The 27362-nt window shown below is 38.7% G+C and overlaps 1 protein-coding gene across 4 annotated transcripts in view; it reads right to left on the reverse strand.

The window, feature by feature from the left end:
• Positions 1-27362, reverse strand: part of Rbp6 (RNA-binding protein 6) — a 777348-nt gene that overhangs the window by 210141 nt on the left and 539845 nt on the right. For all 4 annotated transcript variants that reach the window (XM_033340911.2, XM_033340909.2, XM_076619578.1 and 1 more), the window contains one exon: positions 7744-7836. In XM_033340911.2, the coding sequence (XP_033196802.1) occupies positions 7744-7836 (93 nt within the window). The remainder of the gene's footprint in view (positions 1-7743; positions 7837-27362) is intronic.

The following is a 27362-nucleotide window of genomic DNA, read 5'->3' on the forward strand; positions in this document are numbered from 1 at the left end:
TCTCGTTTCATTCTACTCAAAGAAGGAAAATTCCCTCGATTACTTATAATCCAACGATCCGACGTTCCACATAAAATATGTCTTTAGATAATTCGCGCAAAGTTCTCCTCGAGGTCTCGAAGAAATCCATGGACCGACACGAATATCTTATCGTCAGTGAAAGACGAGTTTAACCGACTAAGAGGAAAACCGCTCGGCAAGAGTGGGAGTGATCTCTTTTTCAAGGGGTGGAGTAGGTCGTGTCGTGGCGACGGTACCGAAACACGAGGAAATTAATAAATTGCCCAAACTTAAGTCGACCCCTAAAGTGCTGGAATAAAAGACCTTCATAAATTTCATTCCACGCGCCCCAACACCTACGCTCGGCCGGCTTCCTTCATCCCCGAAGAAGCAATGCTTTCGCCTCGTCCCCTAAACGCGCGATCTATCCTCGCCCGTCTACGTTCTCTCGCGTGAGTATTTGGAGAAAGAGACGGGAGAGTGAAATTAGTTGCAGTATCCTAAGAACGATCTGAAACTCTATACAAACACATAATCCGACGTGAAAAAAGGGTAATCACTTTACGCGAGTACCGTTTAAATCCTCAGTTACTTTCTTTCTAGTTCGCAATTAAATTCTCTCATCGGTACACTCGTAAAAACGACGGAATAAGAACCAGACAACGAATCGTTTCCCTTTTTATGCGGTAACGTTTCAAGTGTACCGAATCGCCATAGTCCGAAGGAATTGTAAGAGAAAAACGAGAGAGGGCGAGAGATAGGTAACATCCAAAAATGTTAATGGTAAAATCGATGCGGGGCTAGACGTCTCGGGGAGCAATTAAACCGCGAGCCGGCCGCGATAATAGCGGATTTATTGCGACCCATTGGCAACCAACAGATTCCCCTCGTTATACTGTATGCCATACCACGAAAGTGGCAATTTTTCCACGAATAACAGCCCCCGATTGTTTCCAGTGGCCGAAACCCGATGAATATCCCGGTCACTTGGTGTGAAAGGTCGTTGGAGGATGAAGCTCACAATGCGCCACCGCCTCTGGCAATTCGCGCCTTATCGAATCGCCTTAATTGCGTTTTTATCGCGATAAAAAATGAATCGTGAATCGGACAGAAAGTGCACGGCGTCGCTATCAACGGCACCAGCTATCTAGCAACACGGTTTCGTTCGGTTAGCATTGGTCGGACGATGGTGGTGTCGGCGGATATAGAATGCGGGGGCGGCGGAGGCGGAAGGACGGAGAGTATGAGTGGGGGAGGTGGGGGCACCGGAATGAATAGCAACGTGAAACAAAAGCACCGGGTTACAAATGGCGTGTATTCGCGACGGCATTGTTTTAAATGGCTGTCAGACGCCCGGAATTTATCCCGTTTTGCTACGTGACAAGCGCCATTAAATTTATTTATTCATCCACGCAGGCGCGTAGCCTGTCACATTCGAGAAATCCCGCTCTATCTCCAACTACCTACGGCCGGACGGTACTCTACAGGTGAGAGAGGATCGCGTTCAACGATTATGAGCGATTCATGTAAATGGCCCGGTACGATATACATATGTACGATTTGTCACGTTATGCCTTATGTTGTCACGTTATCGTGATTTCTGTGTATACAGCGTGACATTGAATTGCAAGAATTGCTTCTGTTGCTAGAATTATTAGAGTTAAGGAGTTTCTCTGACGGACGTCAAGCACTTTGCACAATATTTTTTAGATTTAACATTGCTTCGTTTTATAGAAAAACATTGTGTGGAAAGTAAGAGGAAAGCTTTCCGCTACATTTGTTTCATGAGATACTAAATAACTGTTTACTGAGATTAGACTGCCACGTGGTTAATTGCTCCATAAATTCTAAGTAGAAGCGCGTTGCCCTTGGTAATAATTAAGTGGAAGCTTGGCAAATGTCGAGGAAAAGAGGAAGTTTATTTAAAAGAATTATTCACCTGGAAAGAACCCTACTTTTTACTGGACAAACGACGTAACAAACGTAGAAGAAAAAAGTGTAAAGTAAAAAACATGAGGATAAAAGAGCAATCCAAGGTGTGATAAATAGAATCGCGAACCATTCCCATCTCCTGTCTGATCAATGAAGTCCATTACTACTTGTGCTCCTGTTTTCCAAACATTCGCTCCATTAAAAAACAGTGGCTCTGGAGGGACGTTTCGTGTAACGCGCGCCGTTATAAACTCGACACTGTTCAACTAAACGAAGCGAATGGTGACGAGTAAACGCAATACACCACGATGGTGAAAGTTGAAGCTAAGTTTCTCTCGAGCGGAACCGGTGTACCGATAAAACGAAGTAATCTTCATGCTTCCAATCGACCAATCTCGATGACGTAATTGTCTTTTCAGCGAGCTTAGGGAAGCGAAGGGTAAACTTCTCGAAGGCTTGCAAGACCTGGCAGAGCCCTTCATCGATAAGCGATCGCTTGGAAGCAAAGTTCGCTTTGCGGCCTGGAATTAAACGAGCTCGTCGAGGCGATAGTTCTAAGAGAGATGGAAGGTACGAAGAAAAGAAAAAAATAGAGGAAAAGGTGGGTGGAACGAAAGAAAGAAGGCAAAAAGGAAAGAAGGGACTGGCCAACCAATCCCACGACGCGTTAATTCTTAATTTCTTAATTTCAAGTCGACCGTTAAGCACTGCGTCAAAGAGGTCTCGACTCTGGTGCACCACCTGCACCGTCTCTTCGACTCTCTCTTCGTCTTTTGGACCTCTTTGTCCGTCTCTTTTACCCATTCCTGGCTGTCGAACGAAAGATGTCGGAAGTTGAAAGCGAGCGCAATTAAGCCGTGCCTCTTTGGGATCTCCATTCATTTTTCAAGTAACGTCGTCGAATACCCTCATCTAAGTTTTAAATCGCGCGGCTTTCGGCGTGCAACGGAGTCGAAGTCACCGGCACCACAATCCATGGAAAAGGTTACGATTTACGGCAAGTGGGATTCGTGTCGATGCCGTGAATTACTCGCGGGCTAATTACGTACGGGTTTGGGTATCCAATAAGGCACTGGTGATTCCACGACACATAAAAATTCATGAAACTAGCCTTGGACAAAATAACGTTTCTTTCTCCGTATTTCTTCTTCTTTTTCCCTTCTTACACGAATCGTTGATTTCGTTGGTTCGATATTGTATCTTCGTACATCGTAATTCCAAATATTCGATTATTCTTATGTTAATATTATCAGCATTGTTATTGATTATTTGGGACGTGGTTGAAAAGACTTCTGGAAATGTATTCCGAGAGATAATCTCGACTATCTATCGTGAAAGAAGTTTCTATCGCATGAAATACAAAGAGCTGTTACCGTTTCGTTTCTCAAAGAATAAACTGTGAAATCGCGTCGAATGAATTCCCATTTAAACGCGAAAAATACATTACGCTCGATATAAGACGGCACTAATCCGTGAAAAACGTGCTTGTTCCTTTCGCCGATCGACAGGATGGATTTATGGGGCAAATCCTTGATAAGGTTTACGTCCTCGATCGTATCGGTGTTTGCTATCAGTCCTGGGTTCGATACATTGTTCCTTTCGCGTGAAGGAACTCCACGATACAAATAAATATAATGCAGTTACTGGAAATATCATCAGCTCGCTCGAACAACTCATAGCTTCGCCATTTCGCGGATAAGGATTTATTTCCTCTGCTCGTTCTTCTCCTCTCATTCGTCGTCATTCCTTTCTCCGTTTTGATCACTTTATTCAATGGATAAAAGACGAAAGAGGTTAAAGGACGAAAGGTACTGCGACGACGTATAAATATGATAGAAAGTTTGATGGAACTTGGTTCGCAATTTACTAAGAAATAAAATTTCGTAATAGTAACAATTGGATGTATGTGTACGATGTCGAATATGTTTACAATTCTTTTCTCGACTTATATTATAGAAATATCTAATTATTTTCATAAATTGATACCTATTGTGATAATGGCCAAATTTTCCCTACTATAGCATACCTTCATTATATTATTAAAATAAGCAATTTTTGAAAAGGAAAGCTTAAACGAGAATTTGTTAATATGTAATTATCTTCATTTTGTTGTTTTTTTTTTTTTAATAAATAGAGACATATATCAAGCGCTAATACAATAATAAATACAGTATTCATTATTTGAAAATGTTATAAATATATAAGTATCAAATCATCGCTTCACGAAAAGTAGAAATTTTTCTACTTTCTATCAAACGCAAAAGAAAATCTTACGAAAAGCTAACTTCGTTAAGAAAGGATGAAATAGTCGCAATTCTTTTACGAGTTCCAATCTAAGATTTCGCGAAGAAACTGAATATAACGAAATTACCAGCAATACCATTAACTTTATCAGGCGGCTCGTGCCGTGGCTATTTCACCGACGAAGACCCCCGTTTCACCCTTCTTTATCCCGCTAATCAGCGCGGGATATCCAGGGTTGCCGAGAAGTAGACTGACCTGAAACGGCCAGCAAACGATATAAGGATACGGTTGGATTCAGTCTGCAGTTCATGTGTTTGCGAGTTAAGCATGGACGAGGTTGTTTGTACAGACGTGCTCGACGTAGTGAATTTGCGACTACGTGCACGTCACTCGTGCGTTAGTGCCGATAGGCTAACTAGAGAAAGAACCCACCAGTTCGATCAATGCTAATCTATTTAAATCAGTATTCTATGAAACGAGAAAAGATATAAAACGTAGAGTCGGTATATCATCTTCCTAACTTCCTTTTTAATTTTTTGCATGCAAGGAATTCTTGATGAAGTTTTTTGAAACCAAGAATTACGTTTCGGAAAGAAACTACCTTCTTTCCTTTTCTGTATTTCATAAATGAGAGACAAATTGTGCGAATGGTTCCAATAAAGTACACAGGACTAAAAGAATGAGGATCTACGGAAGGAAACGGGAAGAAAAGGATCTGCACTAAAATCACAGAAGAATAATGTCCCACAATTTTACAGTGAATTGCAAAGTGGACACATTTTATATTTCATACAGAATTTAAATATTTTTCTAAAGATCAATTTATCCATTTCACTGGGGTAGACGTTTTCGATATTGTCTATATGCAATCCCATAATCGTATATACGAGAAGGACAATTCGCGTACAGTTCTACGTGTATCTGAACACGATGTGTGTCCGATCGTATTTCCGTATGTGGGTCAGACTCACGAGGGAGGCGAGCTCGAACCATTGTTAACAGGAAACTCTGCATTCGGAACCGGACGAGACTTTCAACGGCGAAAAGAAGGTTGAAAAAGGGAGAGATCGTCGCGGTTGGGATGAGTCAAGAGGCCGGAGATAGTGCCTCGCTCTGATATCTCAAATCCATTCCTGGTTCATGCCACAAACCGTGGACAGCCGTCGACTTTCACGATCTTCCCTATTTTTTTCCTTTTCCCCGTGTTTCTCCCTTTTCTAACCACTCTCCCATCTCACACGCGAACCAGACGACACTTTCGAAAAACGTCGACCGCGAAACGAAACCTTCGCCGCGTTTGCAGTGAACTTTTGCTCCAGAATTTCCGCTTGCATCATGAAATACGATCAGAGAAAAGTATACTTTTACGGAATTATGATTTCGAATGGATTCCGCGTTGACTGATGTTTGACGGGAACAATTCTTTTTATTCGAAGTTATCGACAGTGTTACAAGCTATAGGAAATACACATTATTTAATCGTTTCTAAGGTTTAAATTTAAATTGCGACGAGTGTGAGACTCGGAATAGGTGCTATCGATTCTTATGCCCGCGATTATGTAGAGGCTGTAAATTTGCAGAATTATTTGCGAAATAAAGTTTTTAAAGTCTTTGCTTTATTAACGAAAGACAATCGCGGTGTATTACGTTTTAGTGTCCTTCCTGTTTTATTCTCGCTGTGATAACCTATTCAATTTTTACGACAGTCTACATTGTTCCAGTAGTACACGGCCTTCCTTTCTTTTATTAATCTTGTTACCGCTATGGTGTCGTATTTTCCGTGTGATTTAATGCTAGCAACGTCTCTCTATATTAAGAAATCTTCCCTCGTAAATAAATAAACGTACATACGATCTCATAAGAACATATATAAAATCTTCTAGTCAATAATAATAATAATTATTATATTTTAGGACAAATACTTAAATGAACATGCTCAAACTATTTTAACAAAAAGAAAAAGAAATTATAATAATTAGAAAACAATCACGTGGCACATAAAACGAAACAATCGAAACATCTGACATTCATCGTCAAAAGCGAGATATACGAATAGTTCTAAGCTTTAAACTACAAGAGCAATCGCAAATAAAGAGACGGTAAACCCGAGTGGTAGACAACTATTTTCCCCGTATAATGCTTTCGAAACCAGCTGTACGTTCGTCCACTATGTCAATTTTATGTCCCGGAACAGACGAAGGGTAGAGAAAAAGGCAAATCGTAGTCGTTATTACCAATTACCAAACCGTTAATTCTATTTACGTTATCGCCAGAACGTGGAACGATTTCGGCCGACTGCCACCAACTCATAAATCAAGCTCAAGTACCATTATCTGTCTCATACACCGAGGCCGATGAATCGCGACGGCTATTATCGAGGCGATAGAAGCCGGAGAAGTTCGCACAATAACGCGTAATGGTCCGCGCAGTCTCGCCAAAGGTCGATAAAGGCTAATTAGCAGAAATTCTCGTCTCAGGTGGTCCTTCTACCGATTCCTAATCACTTAACCGGCGCCGAGTGGGGGCGTCTCGAGAGCGTTCCAGGATGTACAACGCGACGAGAAGGGATTTAACACGACCAATGTGATACGTGGGCCACGTTCAGTTGCCAAAATTCTGATTAGCTCTCGACTGCCAACGTATTTGCCAACGATTCAACCGCGAGACGTGCCACTTCGAATACTAAGATTACCCGTTTCAGTCATATCAACGCTTCTCAGAGAATCATCACGAATAATAAAAGAGAAACAAAATTTTAGAATTTGTAATTACAGTGACTATACTTGAATTCGTCTTTTTCTATTACGAAACTATCTGCTAGACAATAATACCCGAAAGAATTTGGAATTTTCTTATGCTAAAGTTAGATAAAGATTTCAGAATTTTATTTTGTTCTCAAACAAAAATGTCGCGATTTGACTATTCAAAACATACTACTTCTCCCCTAATATTATCGAATACAAACAAAAACAAACGTTTTACATAAATACTAAACCTTAAAATCTACATTTTGTTTTATTTGAATTGAAGAATTACTAATCCTTAAAAAATAAAAAATTTTAGAATTCCTAAGAATTCAGTACAATAATATTTGCTCACTAAACGTGCGAGTCAAATGATAGACGCATAAAGCAAACGCGAACGTATCAGAATCACTGAAACGATAAACGTCCTGAATCACGGGATTTACGGGAGGTGTGAGCTTTTTACAGTCATTGGCCCTGTCAAATATCGCGTTCGAGTCGGATTAGGGCAACACACGTAAAATAAGCAAAACGCTGAATCAAGCAATGTGTCGGTCGCGTTGGCACGCTCGCCAAAAATGATGATTCCTATGGTCTCGCGGCAATGATTATCACCCAGGCTGCCCGCCTGGACCGTGACGAGAAAACCGAGCGAAGCAACACGCTCAATGATTTCGCCTGCGAGCGAGTTCTGACACGCGACAAACTGTCAGTGATATACGATTTTGGTGTCGAATGTTTGTCACCATGAGTTTCGTGGTCTGCGTACGTCGTGATTTACGCGTACTGTCATTAATCAACATCATTCGGTGCGTGTACTCACCGGGCCGAACTGTTCGAAGTAGTTTTTCACGTCCTCCAGCGTCGTCGGTGCCGATAGTCCACCGACGAATATCTTCTTTGTCCTTGTCACCATCTATAAGCAGAAAGAAATTATTCGATGTTATTAATGATATCTTGAAAATGTTAGAGAACATATACAGCGATCAGAAAATAATGTTTAAGAAATTACTCTGTGGCGATAGTAAGAAAATGTAGCATGTGTTAATACACGAACGATGTTTCCTTAAGAAATCATTAAAGTAGCAAGAACATAATGAGTATACTATAGATGTTTGTTCATTCACGAAACATTTCGAAGTGCAAGAATTTTCAGAATGCTCGTGACATTCAATAATATGTAGAATATCTAAAATATAATACACATCATAATATTTAGTATATTTAAATTCTTCCTTTATTTGGCTACCATTCTTTAAACATTATTTCTAATTATGTTTATAGAGATATGAATACCAGAGTTTAGTGATAAGAAATAAAATAACAGAATTATTATATATTATTATATTATTATATTTCTTTATATTTACGCGATACGAAAGAATATTTATATATGTATACAAGAGTTCCTGGAATACAGTCAGTTCGTTTCAAGTTATTCAAAACAATATTATGCGGGACTTAGAGTTCATATAAATGTAATAATTAAGTTTCATATTATTGTTTGTCGAAACCGTATAACTGAAGTATTGTATTATACTCTGCATGCCGTAACTTTTTACCATGTACTACGAATCATCATGTAAAACAAGCACCATGTAATGCTTACCGGTATGAGAAGTTTAAACAACGTTTGAAACAAGTGGTAATTATATAATTATATGAGAAATCATTATGAGAAAACGATGAGACATGTATAGAAAGAAATTAGATTTTGTTTCGTATATTACGATTCGCTGCATCGCATCATATCGAGGGTACAAGCCAGGCTATTTCTCGATTATAACGCCTTAAAACTTGTTAATTTACAAAAATATATAAAAATTACTATATAGAACTCGGGAGTAAAGTGCAATAGAACACATCGTTTTAATTTAACATTACCAATTTGCAATAAGATATAAATATTCGTACAAAGTTTTTTCATTACTTTCGTATCACCCATTTATCAGCGAAATGGATTCCACATGTTACGAAACATCCTGCATACAGACGTGATTGTTCGTGTGTTCTGAAAACTATGCCAATATATAATTCCGGCTATAAAGGTTTCAGAAACTTCTGTAAACTTGTTTCAATAGAATAACTATGTCAGAGCTTGTTACTCTCGTAATTTAGACGGCCCATTAACAAGCTTAAAAATAAATTGAACAAGTAATGGCAGTTGTACAGGAAAAGTATAGAATGTGGAACTATTAATTATAAGTTCAAGGAAGTTTATAATTTTTATAGTATCTAAGGATATTTTTTGGTGTTTGAATTTGAAAGAAGAGGAACAATAGAATTAGAATGTCTTTCACATTTTGCACTGCAATGCTTCCTAAACGGGCGATCCGAATTTCTGAACACGTATAGACGGTTTTTGCAAACAGCTATTGATCGACAGACATATATTTACGTCAACATGGTCGTACACAGTACCGTTAAATCGTACGTGTTCATATTTGGCATGAAAAATGGAACGTACAGGAAACAGGAACGATATTTATTTCCTTTGCGACAACGCATTGAAACTCGTTATCATATTTTCAATAAATTTTGTTAACCGACCGACAAGATAAATTTCGCTAAAAGAGGTTCCTCCAAAGCAACCGTGCAAAATGACGAACGCCCGTATTCACAAAGCTAAAATTGCACATCAACTGTCGAAGAAACAATTTTTCTTTAAAAAATAAGAAAGCAGTTTGAATATTTCTCAAGACTACTTAGTTTTAAATAATATACAAAATTTTATTCGAAAAAGAATTTGAACAGGAGAAAAAAAATGTTGTCTTGTAATAAACAATTTATCTTGCTCAAATCTGTAAGTATTTTTTTTTTTTTGTTCATTTTCTTCACGACACTAATGGTTAATAAATTTAAGGTACCGAGGATGTTGAAAACGTTTTACCATACGCTTTGAAATATGTTTACTTTGTAGACTTACAAGCACAAAAATGCGCCGGGAATAATGTTCTTTTTAAAGCGTGTTTTGAGGACGAAAGAATTGAAAAGGGATGGTATACAGAGGGAATGGGGAAGACAGCTGAAAAATGGCACGGTTGTGGTTAAGAAATTGATAAGGAGGCTGATAAAATATGAATGGCTCGCGTCGGGCACGCCACGCCGTTTCTACGAAAAAGATCCTTTCAGCGGCGACATTTTTCGTATTTGTTCAAATCGGTAATGTCAATTCACGATCGCCAACACTGTGCCAGAATATTTTACAGAATTTCAATTGAATGGAACAGTGGAACAAAAATGTTTATTACAATTTTTAATACAACGATAAAATTATTAACATACTGAATTATATCTAACTATTGCATGCGAAATAATTCGAGGGAAGATCTATTGCATGTGTATAAATTAACCCGATGCATCTTTCGATAGTTTGAAATTCATTAACAAGGAGGTAATGTTGCAACATAATTATCCGTGAAATACGAATCGAACAAAGCCGGCAGGTATTTTAGAGTGATAATTTTATAAACGTTAGGATAAAACAACCGTGAAATTTATACGAATAAATTTAAGCAGATAATAGGAATAAAGTACCCTTTTTTGCTTTACGTATAATATCTTCAACCTGATCACAAGTTATCACAATATTTACTATTGTTTATATACGATATTAATATTAGGAAACAAATATCGTTGGAAGCTATAAAGGCGACGTATTTTCAAGTTTATTAGCTCAGAAGCACGTGAATTGTTCAAACGTCCTTTGTAATTTTGTGCTTCTTACAACACTGAACTTGGATTTTATACAGACTACTTTTGATTAATATAAATTACATTAAACTCGTTTAAAAGGATTTGATTTTCCTCTGAAGGAACATACGGCTAATGGTTTATACAAATTTTCTAAAAATTGTCAAGGTTAAATAGCCAAAAAGCGAAAAACTGTATTACAATTCACAGGTCCGAACGAGATCTGTACTTTCTTCAATTCATTCCAATTGCGATGCGACAAAAATAAAACTAATACAAGTATAAGGAAGCTCACACATTGCTCCTACATTGAAAAGTTCGGTAAATAAGGATACGAGCCGCACTCGATAAAAGAGATTTTGAAAACTGTATGAGATACGTTTTCCTTCTTTTCCTCGAAAAGTTGTTTGACGAATTCTAGTGGCACGAAAACATCACGGAAGCCTTTCTTCGATCGTTTCCGACGCTTTGATTCGAGACAAATTGCGATCGTTTAACGAGAAGAAAAGTGAAAAATAAGCAACGATACAGCGAACTGCAAGGATCGCCTCATAAATGATAACGAGAACGCGTTTCGTTGAAATCACGGCAACAGAAACATCGTATCGTGGCGAAACTAATTACCAGTGGTTGTTTCAACGGCAATGCGAAGAGATTGAGGCGGAAAAAAGAGAACAAGAGAGAATGGCATTTAGACGGAGCATCTTAATAACACGATCGCAATATAATAAAGCTGCACGGAGAAAATTTCGCAACGGAAAAACGGCGCTCGCAAGTAGTCAGGCTTCGTTTGGAGAATAGAGAAAGAAGGAGACAAAACGATGGTGTAGATGGAAGAGGCACGACGGGTAGGACGGGAGAATGGGAAAGCTGAATACAGCGGAAACGGCAGAAGAGGTAAACTCTGGTAATTTCAGTGATGGCTGGGCTTAGACCTCTCTATATCCGGTGAGTAACGCAAACCCCTTGGCGCAAGTCCTTCCACCTCGTGGTGCCTGAAACTCAACCCATTCTCTCTCTCTTTCTCTCTCTCTCTCTTTCTCTCTCTCTCTCTCTTTCTCTCTCTCTCTCTCTTTCTAATCTCACCCTCTGGTTCGCGATCATCCCTGTGTCCCTCTCATCTCATGGGAGGCGGAGGATAGCTCGCGATCCTCGGCTGCTTGGAAGCCTGGCTAATCAGCGAAGTGTATGAAGTCCCATGGATGAAAATAAAACTGGCTGGATCTCGAAAATTAAATAAATGACTCGCCTCGATTCCGTCGGCGGAAACGTACCTCGTGAAAGAACTACTGGCAGACGAGGGACGAGAAAGGGGAGGAATAAGTATACAGAGGAGAGAGAGAGAGAGATAGAGAGAGAGAGAGAGAGTAAGTAAGGGAGGGAGACCCGAAGAGATCGGTAGAAGGCCAAACCTCAGGCAGAGAAGAGCTAAACGGCTGTCGAAAAAAGAGGACGAAGCAAACGGACTGAGAGAAAGACATAGATAAATAGCGAGAACGAAAAAAGGAACAGAAGATACACGAAGGCAAAGGGGAACCACTTATTCGAATGAAGTTGCATCAGCGGCAGCTCACTTGCTGCAGCTTGGCCGGAAACACCGAAAGAGGGAATTGAAGTTTCCTGATATCCCGTTTCTACCGCTGTTGAACGGGTATCGGCCTAAGAGCCGGCCGAGCTGCTGAAATTTTATTACGCTACGCTACGCTCGGTTTCATTCCCTAATGAGCGCATTATCGTGCAAACAAGACACTTCAGCTGGAGGCCAGTGTCTCCGACGACACTCTTAAACATACCACTTTTACCGAAGAATATTCTTTCGTCTTATTACACGGATAGGAATAAGAGAAGAAGTTGGATTGTCTACGACGTTGCGAAAGAAGAATTGCCAAAGGCCATGCTTGTAATTGCTACATCGAAGTTTCGCCAAATTTAACCAACTCGTTTTGTCCTGAATTTGAGAGAACGCAGCATATTTCATTATATTCGGAAAATGGAAGGAACGCGATAAGTTTTGTGAATTGAAGACTCAAGCATACAGGCAATTGCGTGTCCAACGAAGAACAACTTGGGGTGGAAAAATATAAGCCATAGGGGCTGAGGGGGTGAATGGAAAACACCGAGCGGATCGTTAGCGGAAATAAGAGCGGATAGAGGAGAAATGGTAATGGAAACACTTATTATACCGTAGCATTATGTAAATACCGGAAGACTATTATAATTTTACAACTTACTAGCGGCGACTTTATAGTTTCATCGCTCGGAGGCTGGGTCCTATTCTCACCCTCCATTCTCGATTTCTTTGCAGCCGCAAGAACCTAAACCTGAAAGACCTACGCCGCGTATACACACGCGCGCGCCCTTCTATCTTGGTTTTCCAGTTTACTCGCCCACTCTTCACGGTTACAAAAATGAAATTGTCGCGCGAAAGAAGCTGGATAAACCTCCTTCGAGCTTTAAAAAAATCCGCTGCTCTCGTTTCTTTGTGAAAGAATATACCACGGTTCCCGGAGACTTCTTGATAAATATTTTACGACCAGCTCCCTCGCTGTCCGTTTATTACGCAATATATACGAGAGAATTTAAAAGAATAAATTATTTATATCGAGTAAAACGATTCGCAAGGTATAGAATATAAATTGGAAGGTCTAGCGAAGGCAACGTAAAAATTCCGAATGATAAAAGGAACACGAAACGTATTGGTAAGAATGAAATATGTATATCCAAGCGAGTATGTACTGTATGTCAGCATGTACGTCATAGTTCCTAATATCAACTGGTGTATTCGATAAGTTCAAGCGAGAGGTAATTTCCTTCTGGCAGTCGATTAATCTATCCTTTTACTGGCTATACTCGACTAGTGTGTGGTTATTTTTTATCGTCAGTCCTTGAAACTTCGTAGAGATAGAGCGAGAAACTTCAACCCGACGAGGAAGACTATCCATCAAATGGTTTCGAATTTCCTATAACTACGGTGGAATCGTGGATGATACCGAAGATTTCAACAACCCGAAAATATTGTCGATAATACATACACTCGCTTTATCGTGTCTGTTATGTTTCACACAAGCTCAAAACACGAAAATAGCTTTTCACGCAAGCGAAAAATGAAATATATAATAGAAAAGAAAGCGAAGAATGAATAAAATAGTGCTCCTAAATGAGTTTCGAATTACCGATTTCATTTAAAATCCACTTAGCAATTCCAAAGATGAACGTTGCGCATGAAAAGATAAACGTTCAAAGATGAACAGTACGCACGCAAGAATATATATTCCTATTAATCTCATAATCATTCTCGAATGCAGAAAATGGACGGAGGAAGAGAACGAAACAAAGGGGAGGACAAGAGCAAGGTGCTGGAACGAGGGAAATGGGTAAAATAAATATTGGAATAAATGTCGGCGAGTGGGCGTGCCAGTTTTAACGGGCCCAAACCATTAAATCTGCCTAGCGAGCGCGGATATTGTCGCGTGGAATGGCAAGGAGAACGCTTTGCTCGTTTGCAATTATTGTGGAAGTTTAATCGGCCGCTATATGCCGCGCTGATGAGACTACGAGAGCAGAGGCAGGGTATACATGCATATGTGTCCGGTATATCGTGAAAACTTTTTTGGTACCGTATCGTTCAGAAAATGTTTCGCAATTTTTGTCCCTCTGTCCCCGCAACAGTGGCAGAAAGTAACGGCTGAAAGAGAAACAGAGAAAAGAGCCGTTTAAACAGTACGATACCTTAAACGAAAATTGCATAAAATGACATCCAGTGATTTTATTTCCACATTTATATGGTTCTCGAGCACGGTAATCTTTTTCTATCTCTCTTCTTCCTTTTTTCATTCTTTTGCATTTTGAAGATATATTTTTTTCGTCTATCTATATTCATTTCATATTATTTAATACAAAGGAAAAGAGAATTAAAATCAACATAGAGATAAGTAGGTAATTCCTCTTTCTGGCAATTATCTTAATTAACGGAATTGCTTAATGTCAGAATGGTAGTTTAATACTCTGTTCTACTTTGAAATGTAATATTGATCCTAATCTTGGAAGTTACACAAAGTAATGCAAACTTGCGAGAAAACTGTTTTAAATTACAAAGTGTTATACATATTTAATCGACCAACGAAACTAAATATTGTGCAAGATAATTAATTATAAGTGGATAAAATTCAGACCTAACATTATAGAATTTTGATTCAGACAATCTCACTCACTATCCTCGCAATCTCAAATTAAAACTAAGCAAACGTAACCACATTAACTAAGACCAAACGATAAAAATGCGCTATTTTCCAGATCTACTTCGGAGAAAGCAAGGTACGAATGGTCGTCTAAGACTAATACCCCCCGATGGTTTAAAAAGCGGCAGTGAATCGTTCGAGAGGGCGTAAAGGGTTGAAGAAAGAAGAAAAGATTTGCTTGAAAAGGGGAAGTTACCATGGAAAAGTAGGGCAAAAGGGCGGGAAATGGATAGGGCGAGCCGGTTATCGTCCACAAAGTTACGACCTTCGTCTTAGTACATGGATTCCTTTTCTTTCTTTTTCTTGCTTTCACGCTTGTCATTTTTTTCGATCTCAACGTATCCCTAGCTTTACCTCCGTTTAAGTCCCCCTTTCGACCACTACTCTTGGGGCAAAACAGAATTATCCCGTGCCATGCGATTTCGACTCGTTCTATCTGTGAAAATTACCTGAGCAAGCGTTTCTTTGGTATATTATCCATTGAGGGGAAGAAACAGTTAGCGATGTTAATTGAAACTTTAACTCAAAGGGAATAATAAAGTTCGCGGCAAAGAAACTGTAGTAGTTACTATGAACGAAGCTTCCCTTAATTTGTGTGTCGGAAAGATAATCTTTCGATATAGATAATGCTGGGATGATAATTTTCGAGGTTCGAATGTATTGTTCCCTTGTGGATAATTTTGGAACTGACAGTATTAAATAATTTTGAAACTGATAGATATAATATACCTAATGTATGAGATTCTAGTACATATACTCAATTTAAGTGGATAAAACTCTTGTTATCCATTCAAGTAATTCGAACAACATTGCAATCATTTTATTATATGCACTGTATTTACAAATTTTACTGGAAAATTTATTAGTATTACTAAAAAATTATGTAGATTTATGTCCTAAAAAAAGAATGTCCTAAAATTTGTCAAATTTGTCTTCGAAATAAATTGTCTTCAACAGATCACGAACTACGTGAAAAAACATTTTTTTTTATAAAACATCATCACCTACGCATAACTCTCAGCTATTCACGACACTATTTTACTATTGTTTTATTTCAACTATACGTTACTCAACACACTCGAACATACGTCGCTACAACATTATCCCCCAACACCTCCCCATATTTCACTAGCACTTGCTAACTATTACCTTGTGTTCTCAGGTACAGCTCGAACAAAACGGTACGAGACGCTCGCGAAAAATCCGCGTTGCTCGAAAAAGAGGTAGACAACGTGGCAGCAGAGTTGCACACGGGATTAAAACAGCAAATATCAAATTTTCCTCGTGTTGGTGTCTATCTTACCGGATGCAGCTGCAGCTTGCGAGCTCGCGGCACTGCCACTAGTGCTAATTTCTCGGGTGTCTGACGTTTCAGAATTTAAGTCACCGGTCATAAATACCGAAAAGAGGTTAAAGCGTGGAAGGCAGGTTATCAGCGAGCGGACGGTAAGGCGCTCAACATTCGTCTGTGGTTCGGGTCATTGCTATCGCACTGTCCAGCCCTGACCCTACCTTACCCACCCCGGTTTTTACATGCCGCGTAATACTGCGATTCTACAAATTTACCGTTGCTACGTGGTCTCTATCGTAGATTATACCCACACACCATATCAGCCACTATACCCAGAAAAATTCTTTTTTTCTTACACAACATTTTAGTCTCCAATCAAGTTAATACACGATACAACGCAAAGGAAATTCGATAATTTAAATTCTAGTCGATTGTTCCGATTCGAGTCGAAAAGTCGATGGTTTTCTGTGATTATGAGGTGTCGATAGAAATTTGAGAACTTTTTCAGAGTATTTTGGAATTTGAACAATGTAAATTCCCGGATGAAAACTTGTATTTGAAGCCAAAATATAAAATCAAGATAAAACAGATGAAACTTTTTTCGAATCCATGTCCGTATTTTTCTCGAAGGGAGTAACTGGAGTAATAAAACCAATTATCTCTGCAATTTTTCAAGCCTGATTCTTATGCCTTAAAAACATCTTCAATTACTAAAAGCCTTCTCCTGGGTCTCTCCATTTCTGAAATCGTACCGATGGTAGATTTTTCTTCCAGAGAAAGAATTATTTCTCTTTCGCTTTTCGAAAGAGTCTCAACGTTTTGTCAGCAGGATCTTTTTCCTATTGTTAACGTCGACAAAGACTGATTGCAACAGGGCCAGCCGGCTGTGATAGATCCTTCGATCACGCGGAAACGAATCCTTGGATGCAGCGAAATACTTTCTCCCTATAAATGATGCTGATGTAATAGATGTCGTTGCTTTATATTAAATGGTCAGAGATCTCTTTCCTCGTTAGCCGGCGCATCCTTCGAGCCAAAACAATGAAGGTTTACTCGAACTGAATGGAGGACTCACCCGTCGTGCATTGTGCTCCCTTTGAATTGTAATCACCGTACATCTGCTCGCGCGGTAGAACGTGAATAGTTCGAAAGAAAAGGAGCTCCACGAGCTTGAAGAATAAGTATTTTGAATGGTATAGTGGTTCAAGGCTAACTAGATCGAAGCCGTCGCCATTCTCACGACAGAATTTCCGTCATCGTCAAGCCGTCTTGTATATTTTTTTCTTCTTCTTCTCCTATTTAAAGTCACAAAAAAACGTCTGACCAACGATTCAGAATTAGTTCAGGCGATGCGTTTTAAGCGTAAATCAAAATTGCTCTTTAAATAGGTTTTAATTAACGATGGTATTCGCTGAGTGTAACCATGATTATTTGCTAATTAAACATTTTAACCGATTCGCACGCACGAATGAGCGACTAATTATAATCTCGATGCGTCAAAGGGAAGCTCACCGGGGTCAAAATTATTCTCCATGCCCGAATTTCCATTTTCGAGGTTTCATGAACCGGCGTGCAGCCAGCGGTTTCGATTTAATAATCAAAAGTTCGATACACCTTTCTCTATCGCCCTAAATCCAACCCATTACATTCACCGCGCGGTTGCGATTTACCTCCTTGCTCTTAGCTACTCCACTAACTTAAACTGTTGGACTTGCGACTTTAGGGGATTACCAGAGAATTTACCAAACTCTCCGGCACGGCAAACTACCACCGTTTAAACTCCTCTCCGATTATTTCCGAATTATCTTTACGCATCCGTGTTACGATTATCTTGGAAAATTGCGTTATTTAGATAACCTTCTTTAAAACAGACTCAATTAAATCGAAGAGAATCCTTAAGCCTTCTTTATAGCTCATCTTTCTATCAGTCCTCTTTTATACATTCAATTACACTTAATTGAAGAAGGAAGTTAAAGCAAGTGACTTGAAGTTAAAACGTTAAATCTTTGGTATTAAAAGTAGTCAAAGTCTTGTCTATAATATTAAAAAAAAAGATTATTTTATTGATCTGCATATTGTTAAAAAGATTAAAATTCTTTCTGGTTGTTTTAAAGATCGTAACAATATTAAATGTTATACAGTGCCGTGAATAATTATAAACTTTACCCTATTTTTAGATTTTTCATAATATTAAAACAGGAATTGACAAACCCGTTTATATAAGTGAGTGTTTCGTCCAAGATCTGCTAGTATGGACTCTTCAGTAAGGCTCATCTAACAGACCTATACCTTAGACACAATGAGAGAAGAGAGAAAGTGAAGCCCGTTTATATAATTTCGTATTATAATGTAGAACAAAACTAAATGATACAACAAACAAAAAGTTTCTTCTTTTGAAGCCTGGAAAAAATTAAATTTTCTCTTAAAGTTGTGTTTTTGGCTTTAAAGAAATATAAATTCAGTGTTAATTTTGTTATCTTTCTGTTTAATATTTTCCTTTATTTCTTATTACTTTATTAATCTGGTAAGTATATTATCCACTAACTTGTTTAAAGTTTCGTTTTGCATATCCACCCACACAGATTTTATTCTTTTTATAAATTCCACGATATCTTCTGTAGGTGACTTCTGACTGGAAACTTTTCTTGCTAGAATTTCCCATAGATTCTCGATCGGGTTCAGATTAAAATTCAAAGCTGGCCATGATAATAGTTCTATTCCGAAATCATGAAACCACTTTTTTGTAGTAGTAGCTGTATGAATCGGAGCATTATCTTATTGAAAAAGTGTCCTTTTGTCTTGTATTTCAGTGATGAAATCTCCTAATATTCATTCTATAGCGTTTCTTTTATGAAAACAATTTCTCTTAACGTATTCAGCCAAGATCAGTGATTTCTTGGAAATATTGAAAAAATAACGCAGAAAATGTGTTTGACTCTATAATTATTTACAGAACCGCACTTATCTTTTAATTATCTGTACTTAACATTTTTTTCTTATTGCCGTTCAAAAGTCTATCCTTGACGAAATCTATAAGTCGAAAATGATTACTATGCTACAGTTGCTATAACCACAGAATTCCAGCACAAGTAAATATAAAATCATCTAATAGCGAACATTTCATAGCGACAGAATGTTCCTCAGTGTCTGCTCCTTGAAATGTTTGAGCCAAAGAGGGAAGAAAGGTGAGGAAAAAGAAGAGATAAAGAGAAATACAAAAAAATCTCTGCACGTAGGAATTCCGTTCTTTTGGCGGAAATTCGATGCTGATGTGTCGGCTTTCGGCCGGGGCATGATACATTTATTGATCCTGTGGCATCAAACGTTTACGAGTCACTCTTTGAGCGCGAAGATGAAAGCATCGACGCCCGACAAGTGCACGCGTGGCTTAAGCACGCTTCTCTATTTTTACTGTGTGTGCCTTTGATGCACATTATCAGGACTCGCCTTTTATTCAGACGCCCGAAATGCTCGGCGCTCTTTTAAACCCGACGGCGCGCTACGCGGAAGTCGTGCCTTGATTGTACATTTATATTTTTTCCTCCTAGCGAGACCGTCGATAGTTCGTCGACTCTGTTAAAAAATAAATCGTCGGTATTGATTTTTTCCTTCCATCGTTCTTCCATCACTGTTTTCATGAAAATTTCAGGAAAAATACGCGACTATGTAACCCCTAATTCCATATTCGAATCCTGACAAACGAGATTCTAGAAAGAAACGTAACAAACATTACATTTCACGAAGAAGCTATATGTACATTTAAGGATAAAGTGCGTACGTTTTCTCAGTGACGTAACAGAATTAAATGGAACACTCGCGGAGTTCTAGAATGAGTCGTTCGCACGCAGTCAAGTCTTCGGGAACGAAATCGATAGATGAATTACGAAACCAAGCGACGAAATCGATCAGAGAGTGGAAAATTGTCATCGAGCACTTTGCGGCTTGTTATTACGAACTTACGCGCGGATGTTCGTTTGATCGATTTTCGCGCGAACGATGATTGAATCGAAGCCTGAGCCTTGGCAGGTACCGCGAAATTCGGGAAGAGAAGAAAATAGAATCAAGATATCCTGGTGACCGAGTCTCACGAGTATTAGGTAATAAAAGAGGATACTCGAGGGGCTGCCGAGCGGTTTTTATCGAGTTGCATGCCTGAGATTTCGGCGTCGCTCGTAAAACTCCACCCTAAACTCTTATCCCCTCTACGGTAGAGTCGAGCTATTTCACAAAATATCTCCAAGTACAACGCACGCTCCCCAAGTCATCCTAGGGAGACTCTCGTATAAGTTTCTGTACTACCGTGTTCAACTAAAATTGGAACAAACTACGGGATCTGCTTCAGATTGCGTGTCATTGAACAAAAATACGCGTGCATACGTGTATTTATGTAATTCACGTGTATATACGCCCAATTGCGACGAGTTCGTAGATTGACGAGGATTATATGCATATTGATTTGCAAAGATAATGATTTAATATCTTGTCGGAATTGGGATATGTTTGTATGTAAATGGTTAAATATCACGGAATATTTAGAAAAATATTATAACTGCTGAAGGATACGCTAAATTAAGATTAGCACGATCGATAATAATCAATACAATTTTATGAAAAATAATCAGTGTAATTTTATGAAAATACTTGAACAAACAATTTTATGAATACGCCTTGCGTGTAATACGAAACATTTCGAAATTTCATTAACACTGTAATGAAGCCCGACAATTGTGATTTAATAAGCAAGTTTGTCTGAAGTATTTTCTTTTGCTTCGAGATGGATACTTCCATAGAGGATGTTACTGAATGAAGAGAAAAAGAGGAGAATGGGAGAGCTCTAATCACGTATCTACGCTGGCAGAGCACGTAGAAATTCAATAACGACGTAAACTCGATCACGACAGGCAGGAGGTAGCACATTCAACAACCGTTTGCCACGTCACGGAACAGGGAGGGAAGGGTAGATAGCCGGGGTGAATTGACGGTAAGGATACCATTGTAATGTCCCATTCAATCGTGTACAACAGAAACACCATTAAGACCGTTTGCACCGTTTCAATTAAAACGTAAACCAGCGACTGAGATGCCATTGATTTCGACGTAACGCCATTGCAATTAGCCGCTTTTGATTGCCGCTGATTAGGGGAGTCAGCCGAATTGACCAAAAATAATCATGGCTATTGTATCGCACAGAATTTCGAGTAATTATCGATTTTAGGTTGGATATCTACGGTACGTACTGAATCGTGAAACTGATTTCCGATTCAGCCCTGTCTGAACGTTTTCGTCATGAGTATTCTAATCCAGCTCTCTCCCTCCCTCCCTCTCTCCCTCTCTCTCTCTTTCTGATTAATTCGAGCAATCCGAGTGCGCTTCCGGAGGATAATCAGCGATAAGATGTAATATCGTTCCAGGGGAATCGTCGCATAAATTCTAGTAACTTCTTGTATTAAAATGTGAATATCTCTGTTTAAACGTGTATAATAGATGTTTCAAATGAATTTACGAGATGCCTTCAAAACGGAACGTTGCGTACTTGAAAATTTGTTCGAATTAAATTAATAAAATTATTCTACTATCTACTTGTCGCGTATAGTAAAAATATATTAACTTTTTAAGAATTTGAATCCCTTCGTGAACGAATTTTTTAGGACTAAATAGAAATAATAAATTTCTGTTTTTCTGGGAAAGTAAATGTATGGCCACGTACGTGTCAATATCTTAAAATTTATTAAAAATAGAAATAATAATTTTACACAATCAAATTCGACTAATCAACAGTAACCTCCAAATGAAATAAGAACAATAATGTAATCAAACAACATTCCACGAATATAATAATAGAAATAAGATTATAAAGCCACAAATGTCAAATAAGTGTCTAGTTCCTCGAATGTACCATTACGTATGTCGAGACAACGCGCATCGTGGATCTTTATGAAAAATATCTGTCCGATACGTTAGCGAAGCGAGCACGAACACTGACACATTGTGATGCCGTGATACTATCGTTGTATTAACACGTCACATTAGAATCGTACGTGTCTACCTTAAATGAGACACGCCGAGGTCTGATGCTATGTGCATTTCCACACATTTTCCATCGATCGCGCGGGCAAACACATAGAACTGGCGGTCAACGATAACGCACGATACCACTGTATGCCGCGGTTATAAATCACCGCGCAATGCATCGTGTCGCCGATCTTTGTGTTAATCACATTCAGCCATTTAATAGAAAGAAATATCGAAAGTAAACGTTTCCGTTGCACACGGGTGTGTGGCATCTATAATCAGAAAAGTATCTTAAAGGCTCGTACTGTACATACATGCACGTTTAAAAAGTGTTCGTCTAAAAATCCATCGACAGAAATGTTTTAATTCGAACTAAAAAGGAATATGCATTATCATCACGTGGTGGAATCAAATAGCTGACGGTTCTTCAAATATCTATATTTGAATTATCGATTTAATATAATATTTATTATAATGCAATATTTTATTATAATTATTGAAAACAAGCAGACGTTCTCCGAGTATTATTTTGCATTACTGTGAATATTTCAAATATTTCATTGGTTATTTTGTCAATGAAAAGGTTAGTAATTTATTATACATAAATTATGAACACACCAGAAAAATTCAGTTGCGATTCCGAATATATATTAGTAATACAGAAATTATAAATTGAAAAATGTATCTACACTAAAAATCCTTTCTATGACATGAATTTCAGTTTCTTTTTTGATTTATGCTATAATTCATAATGTTTTCAATAAAACTTGTTGAAATTGTACAGGATGAGATTTGAGAATAGGAACGATATTACTTCATAAGAACTACCACTTCGCAACGTAACTAGTTATTAGTTATCAGTCCTAATATCACCGAATTGATTCTTCAAATTCTACCATATTGGAACATTTACAGAGTGAAACCTTTGATGATTATTTCTGGGTACGGTATGAGTAGATTTACCAATGAGAACCTGTTGAAATTGCCTTGAAACAACGGAGAACGTTTACAATGGCTCTTGTAGTATGCATGGCTTAAACAGCCACGAAAAGGACGCGTATTTAAACGCGATTTGACGGTCAAACCTCTGGTTACCTCTGTTAACGCAGATCTTGGGGTGTAGCATACGCACGGTAACGAGGGATTAATTAACGACTCGTGTACAGCACGGAAGCCCAATGCATGTCGACCGACATGTCTGTGTTCACTGAGATAGAAACCTCAATTCTCTGTCGACCATGTACACAGAGCATATGTATAATCTCTATCAAGGAACTAGATAAAATTCATTTTACATGATGGAAATCAGGTTATTTTCGATTATACGATATATCTCATGATTTCATATTGCAATGGAAATGATAATCGATAACTAGTTAGAGCTATTTAGAGCAAGCGTTTAAATCAAGGACTATGATGAACGAATTTGAATGACAATTACATTGAAATATGGTAAAATTTTGGAAATACTCCATAAGGAGATTTTATTCGTGCAAAGTTGGACATATGTATATAGGTATCAGAAATAAATGGGAAGTAGTTTCCGCATTCGTCTGTTTGCCTCAATGTTTGTAAAAAAGACAAAAGTGACCTGTTGCAAAACTAGTTTGACAAAAGCATGTGTAATTGCGTCGTTGTGATATTTCCACCTAAACTTTATTATTTGGTGAATTTTTCTTTGACGTTATTCTGCCGAAAGAGGTCGGAAATAGCTTCAAACGCAACTCTCTTCGAGCCATGGAATTTTCAACATTAAACATCAGTTGTCGTTAAACGAAGCTGAACCGCGGCTAAGTGTATTACAATTCATGAATGTTTGCCTCCGATTTAATTCACTATTCTACAGGCAAAATGGAAAGAGAAAAATATCAATCTCATTTGCGAGGGAAATGAGATTACGACGGAGCAAAGCACGGAAGAACTTGATATCGTTAATTAAATTTCATTCAAAATAATTACTTGCGATCTATAATATTAATAAAAAGAACGAACTCAAATAATATATTAATATAAAATTTTAAATATCAACGATAGACTTTAATATTTTCTATATTTATTTTAATTTATCAAACTATTGACATCCTACAAAATGTTCAAAATGTTTTCAATTTAAACCATACTTGTCTCTTCTTTATTAAACGCACAGTTAATTTTCAGAAACAACGCGGATCACTCTAACCGATATAATGATAGTCTGTGTCTAGTCGCGCAACTATTATGCGAGATTTAACGGTGACGTTAATTAATAACGTCGAAGCTTCAGATCGCATAGTACGTGAAACACGCGAACTCGCGTTGGAATTGCGTGCACGCACATTGAGCGTCGATGAGCCCGGCTGATTAACCCCAGCGCGAGAAAGGAAGAGAGCAAGATACCAGGGGCAACCCTGGTCTCACGATACGCACACAGGAGCGCCGCTTGCTTTGGAAAATACGAGTATTGAGTATCGGGAAAATGTTTCTCGCTTCGCGTCATGATAAAACAGTGTCGAGATCGCATTCCTTCTACGTTCTAATTTCTGCAACTCCGGTACGTTCACCGATCGCGTCGCAATCGTTTCTGGAAAACGTTGCTTATAATTATCGTCCTGCAGTATCGTCGTCGGCCATCGTTAATTAATAGCGAAGTGAGTGTCTGGCGGTTTTCGTTCCGCATTGCCATAGTTCATTGATCGAAACAGCGTGCCGTGACTATATTTTCGTTCGTGCGTTTCGATTGATTCTGACTTCTATTTTTGGTATCTAGAAAAGGAAAGATTCGATAGTTGAAAATGAAGAAGAAAGCTTTGGAAAATCGATCATTATCATTCGATTACATCGGAACAAGCCGCGTGAATAATGCAATAGATAATCGTTTGGCTAATAATACAACGGGAATGCCGACGCTTTCTACATTTACGGAAAATTAGGGGTGTCTGTGCGGTGACGCGGTATTATTTGGTATGAATAATAATTTTCTATGAAATCGGGAATGCGGTTGGCTACGTTTATAATTGATTAAGCGATTAACGCGATAATTATACCGATATTACTGGCCAAGCCGCCGATTACGTCACAATTCCGAATCTGGATCTCGTAGATAAATTTTAGCCGTTTTCAAAATTTATCGTTTAAATACTTATTTTACCAATTTTGTTAGAAATCCTTTAACCAGAAATGATTACCTCTTATACAAGCCATACTAAATGCTATAAAAATTACATGTACTAATATTCCGTACTAACATTCTGTCAAATCCAATCACCATTAACTAAACACACCCCTGTTATTCCAAAAAACAGAAATATTCCACCTGCTATTCTAAAATCCTAATATCGAGTGTTTTATTAAGAAACCTTCCAAAATCTGCAATCCGGTTTATAAAAGTGCAAGGATTAAGGAGAACCTGCTCGACATCTCTCGAGCATATTCAACAAATCCGATGGTGTCTCACGGAATTACATTTCGCATTTCATGTCAATCTGGCGTGTAAGAAAGACGTGACAAATATCAAATAGTAGTATGTGGGCCGAAAACGGCGAGGGAACTTGAAGGCACTCTTTCTCTCTATATTTGCTGCGAGGAGAGAAGAACCGTGCATACACGCCTAGCTGAACGTAAAGAATGAAAGTGGTCGGTCCGAGTCACCTACTTTTGCATCTCTGCTCGTTTATCAACGGTATCAGTGAGTGTGACGGGCTGCAAGGATTCTCAGAACGGGGCTGGCCGGTACGCCGGACGGGGTTTAAAAGCGTTTCGATGTAAACAGCCCTGTTATTCGCGAATTCGGCCACCTAATTCCTCCAAACGGTGACGCGTGATCGTACCTCCCCTTTATTTCTCTACATCCGCTTCCATTGGTCTCATTCCAATCGAATATCGTTGAGTACCTGGTTTTCATACTCTTTTGAAACATCGAAAGTAACAAGAAAAACAATGTTCTTAATATATATTACTTTAGTATTTGAGAATAAAATGGGTGAGTTTTGGAATCATTTCTGTGAGAATTATACGAGAGACAGGTTTCCAAAAGAGGAAAATATTGGAACTTTTAAGAAGTAGTTTTAGACGTATATGATCAGACGTAAGGAACTTAAGAAATGTTTTACTTTCCATAACGAAGTTCTTCGACCGTCTATGAGTAATCTTCAAGCAGTTTTTATGAGGCTTCATACTTCTCCCTTTAATAAGTTCTTTTCTTTCGCCGACGTTGAAAATGGTTATTTTAATTCTACTGCGGTCTTCGAGTTTTTACATACCAATCACAGATTCTCTTTTAATGTTTATTTAGAATTAATGCTTTCACCTTAAGAACCTTCGGAACGCATATGCCCATCAATAACGAGAGAATTAACTAAATTATTCTCTGTATAACCCTAACCCTTGAATATATTTTTTCCACGCTAGTTGGCCACAGAAAATATAACAAAACTTCTCATAAAACCACCCACCCACATTTATATCGAAATATCAAGAACCGAAAATGGAGCGAAGAAAAACAGAAAGTTGTCGTCAACTCACACCAGCCTTTCTCCTTTATCCGATTATTATCGACATCAAAGTCACTGAGAATAATTATTCGCAAAGCGGATCAACTTCTCCTCCGCTTCATCTACTCACGGCGAATCCTAAGTAGCTTGAACTCGCACCGCGAGATTCCGATTCTCCAAATCTTCCTTTTCCTGCCAAGGAACACTCGGTGTCGCGACTGTTCATGATGCGCTGTTTTAATTCGTCCCCCTTTACGGAATAACGATCTCTACGGTCGGGTCGCGTTTCCAGTTTGCGAATAGCCGGCCGACCACCGCGAAATCCGCTTACTTCCCTTTTGCTCGCGCAAAGCGGCCACAGAACGAGCAAACCAAGCTTCTTTCCACGGAGAAATCCGCATCCAACGATACTTGTCTATGTGTGCGCGCGTCTCTCTACGTGCAACAGGAGAGCATGCCGCGCTCGTCACACTGCAGCAAACTTTCGAGTTTTTCCAAAGTGTATAGGAAAGGTCGAGGCTTTCGAGAATCCTGTCCGAGGAGGAAAGAACGACCAACAATCGCTGGACTGTATCGCTTCGAGAAAAAGTCCGCCGCCCCTCGAGCGAGCAAGTTCAGAAGCGTCGTTCTCTGAGTAATAATACGTTTTGCCGGCGCAACGTTTAATCAACAACCCGTGCCCGCCACTCCTCTGCCAGCTGCCTAGCTTTGAGGAAACTTTTCGCGCGACCCGATGAAA

Source organism: Bombus vancouverensis, chromosome 6 (assembly GCF_051014615.1).
Source record: "Bombus vancouverensis nearcticus chromosome 6, iyBomVanc1_principal, whole genome shotgun sequence".
In the NCBI taxonomy this organism is placed as follows: domain Eukaryota; kingdom Metazoa; phylum Arthropoda; class Insecta; order Hymenoptera; family Apidae; genus Bombus; species Bombus vancouverensis.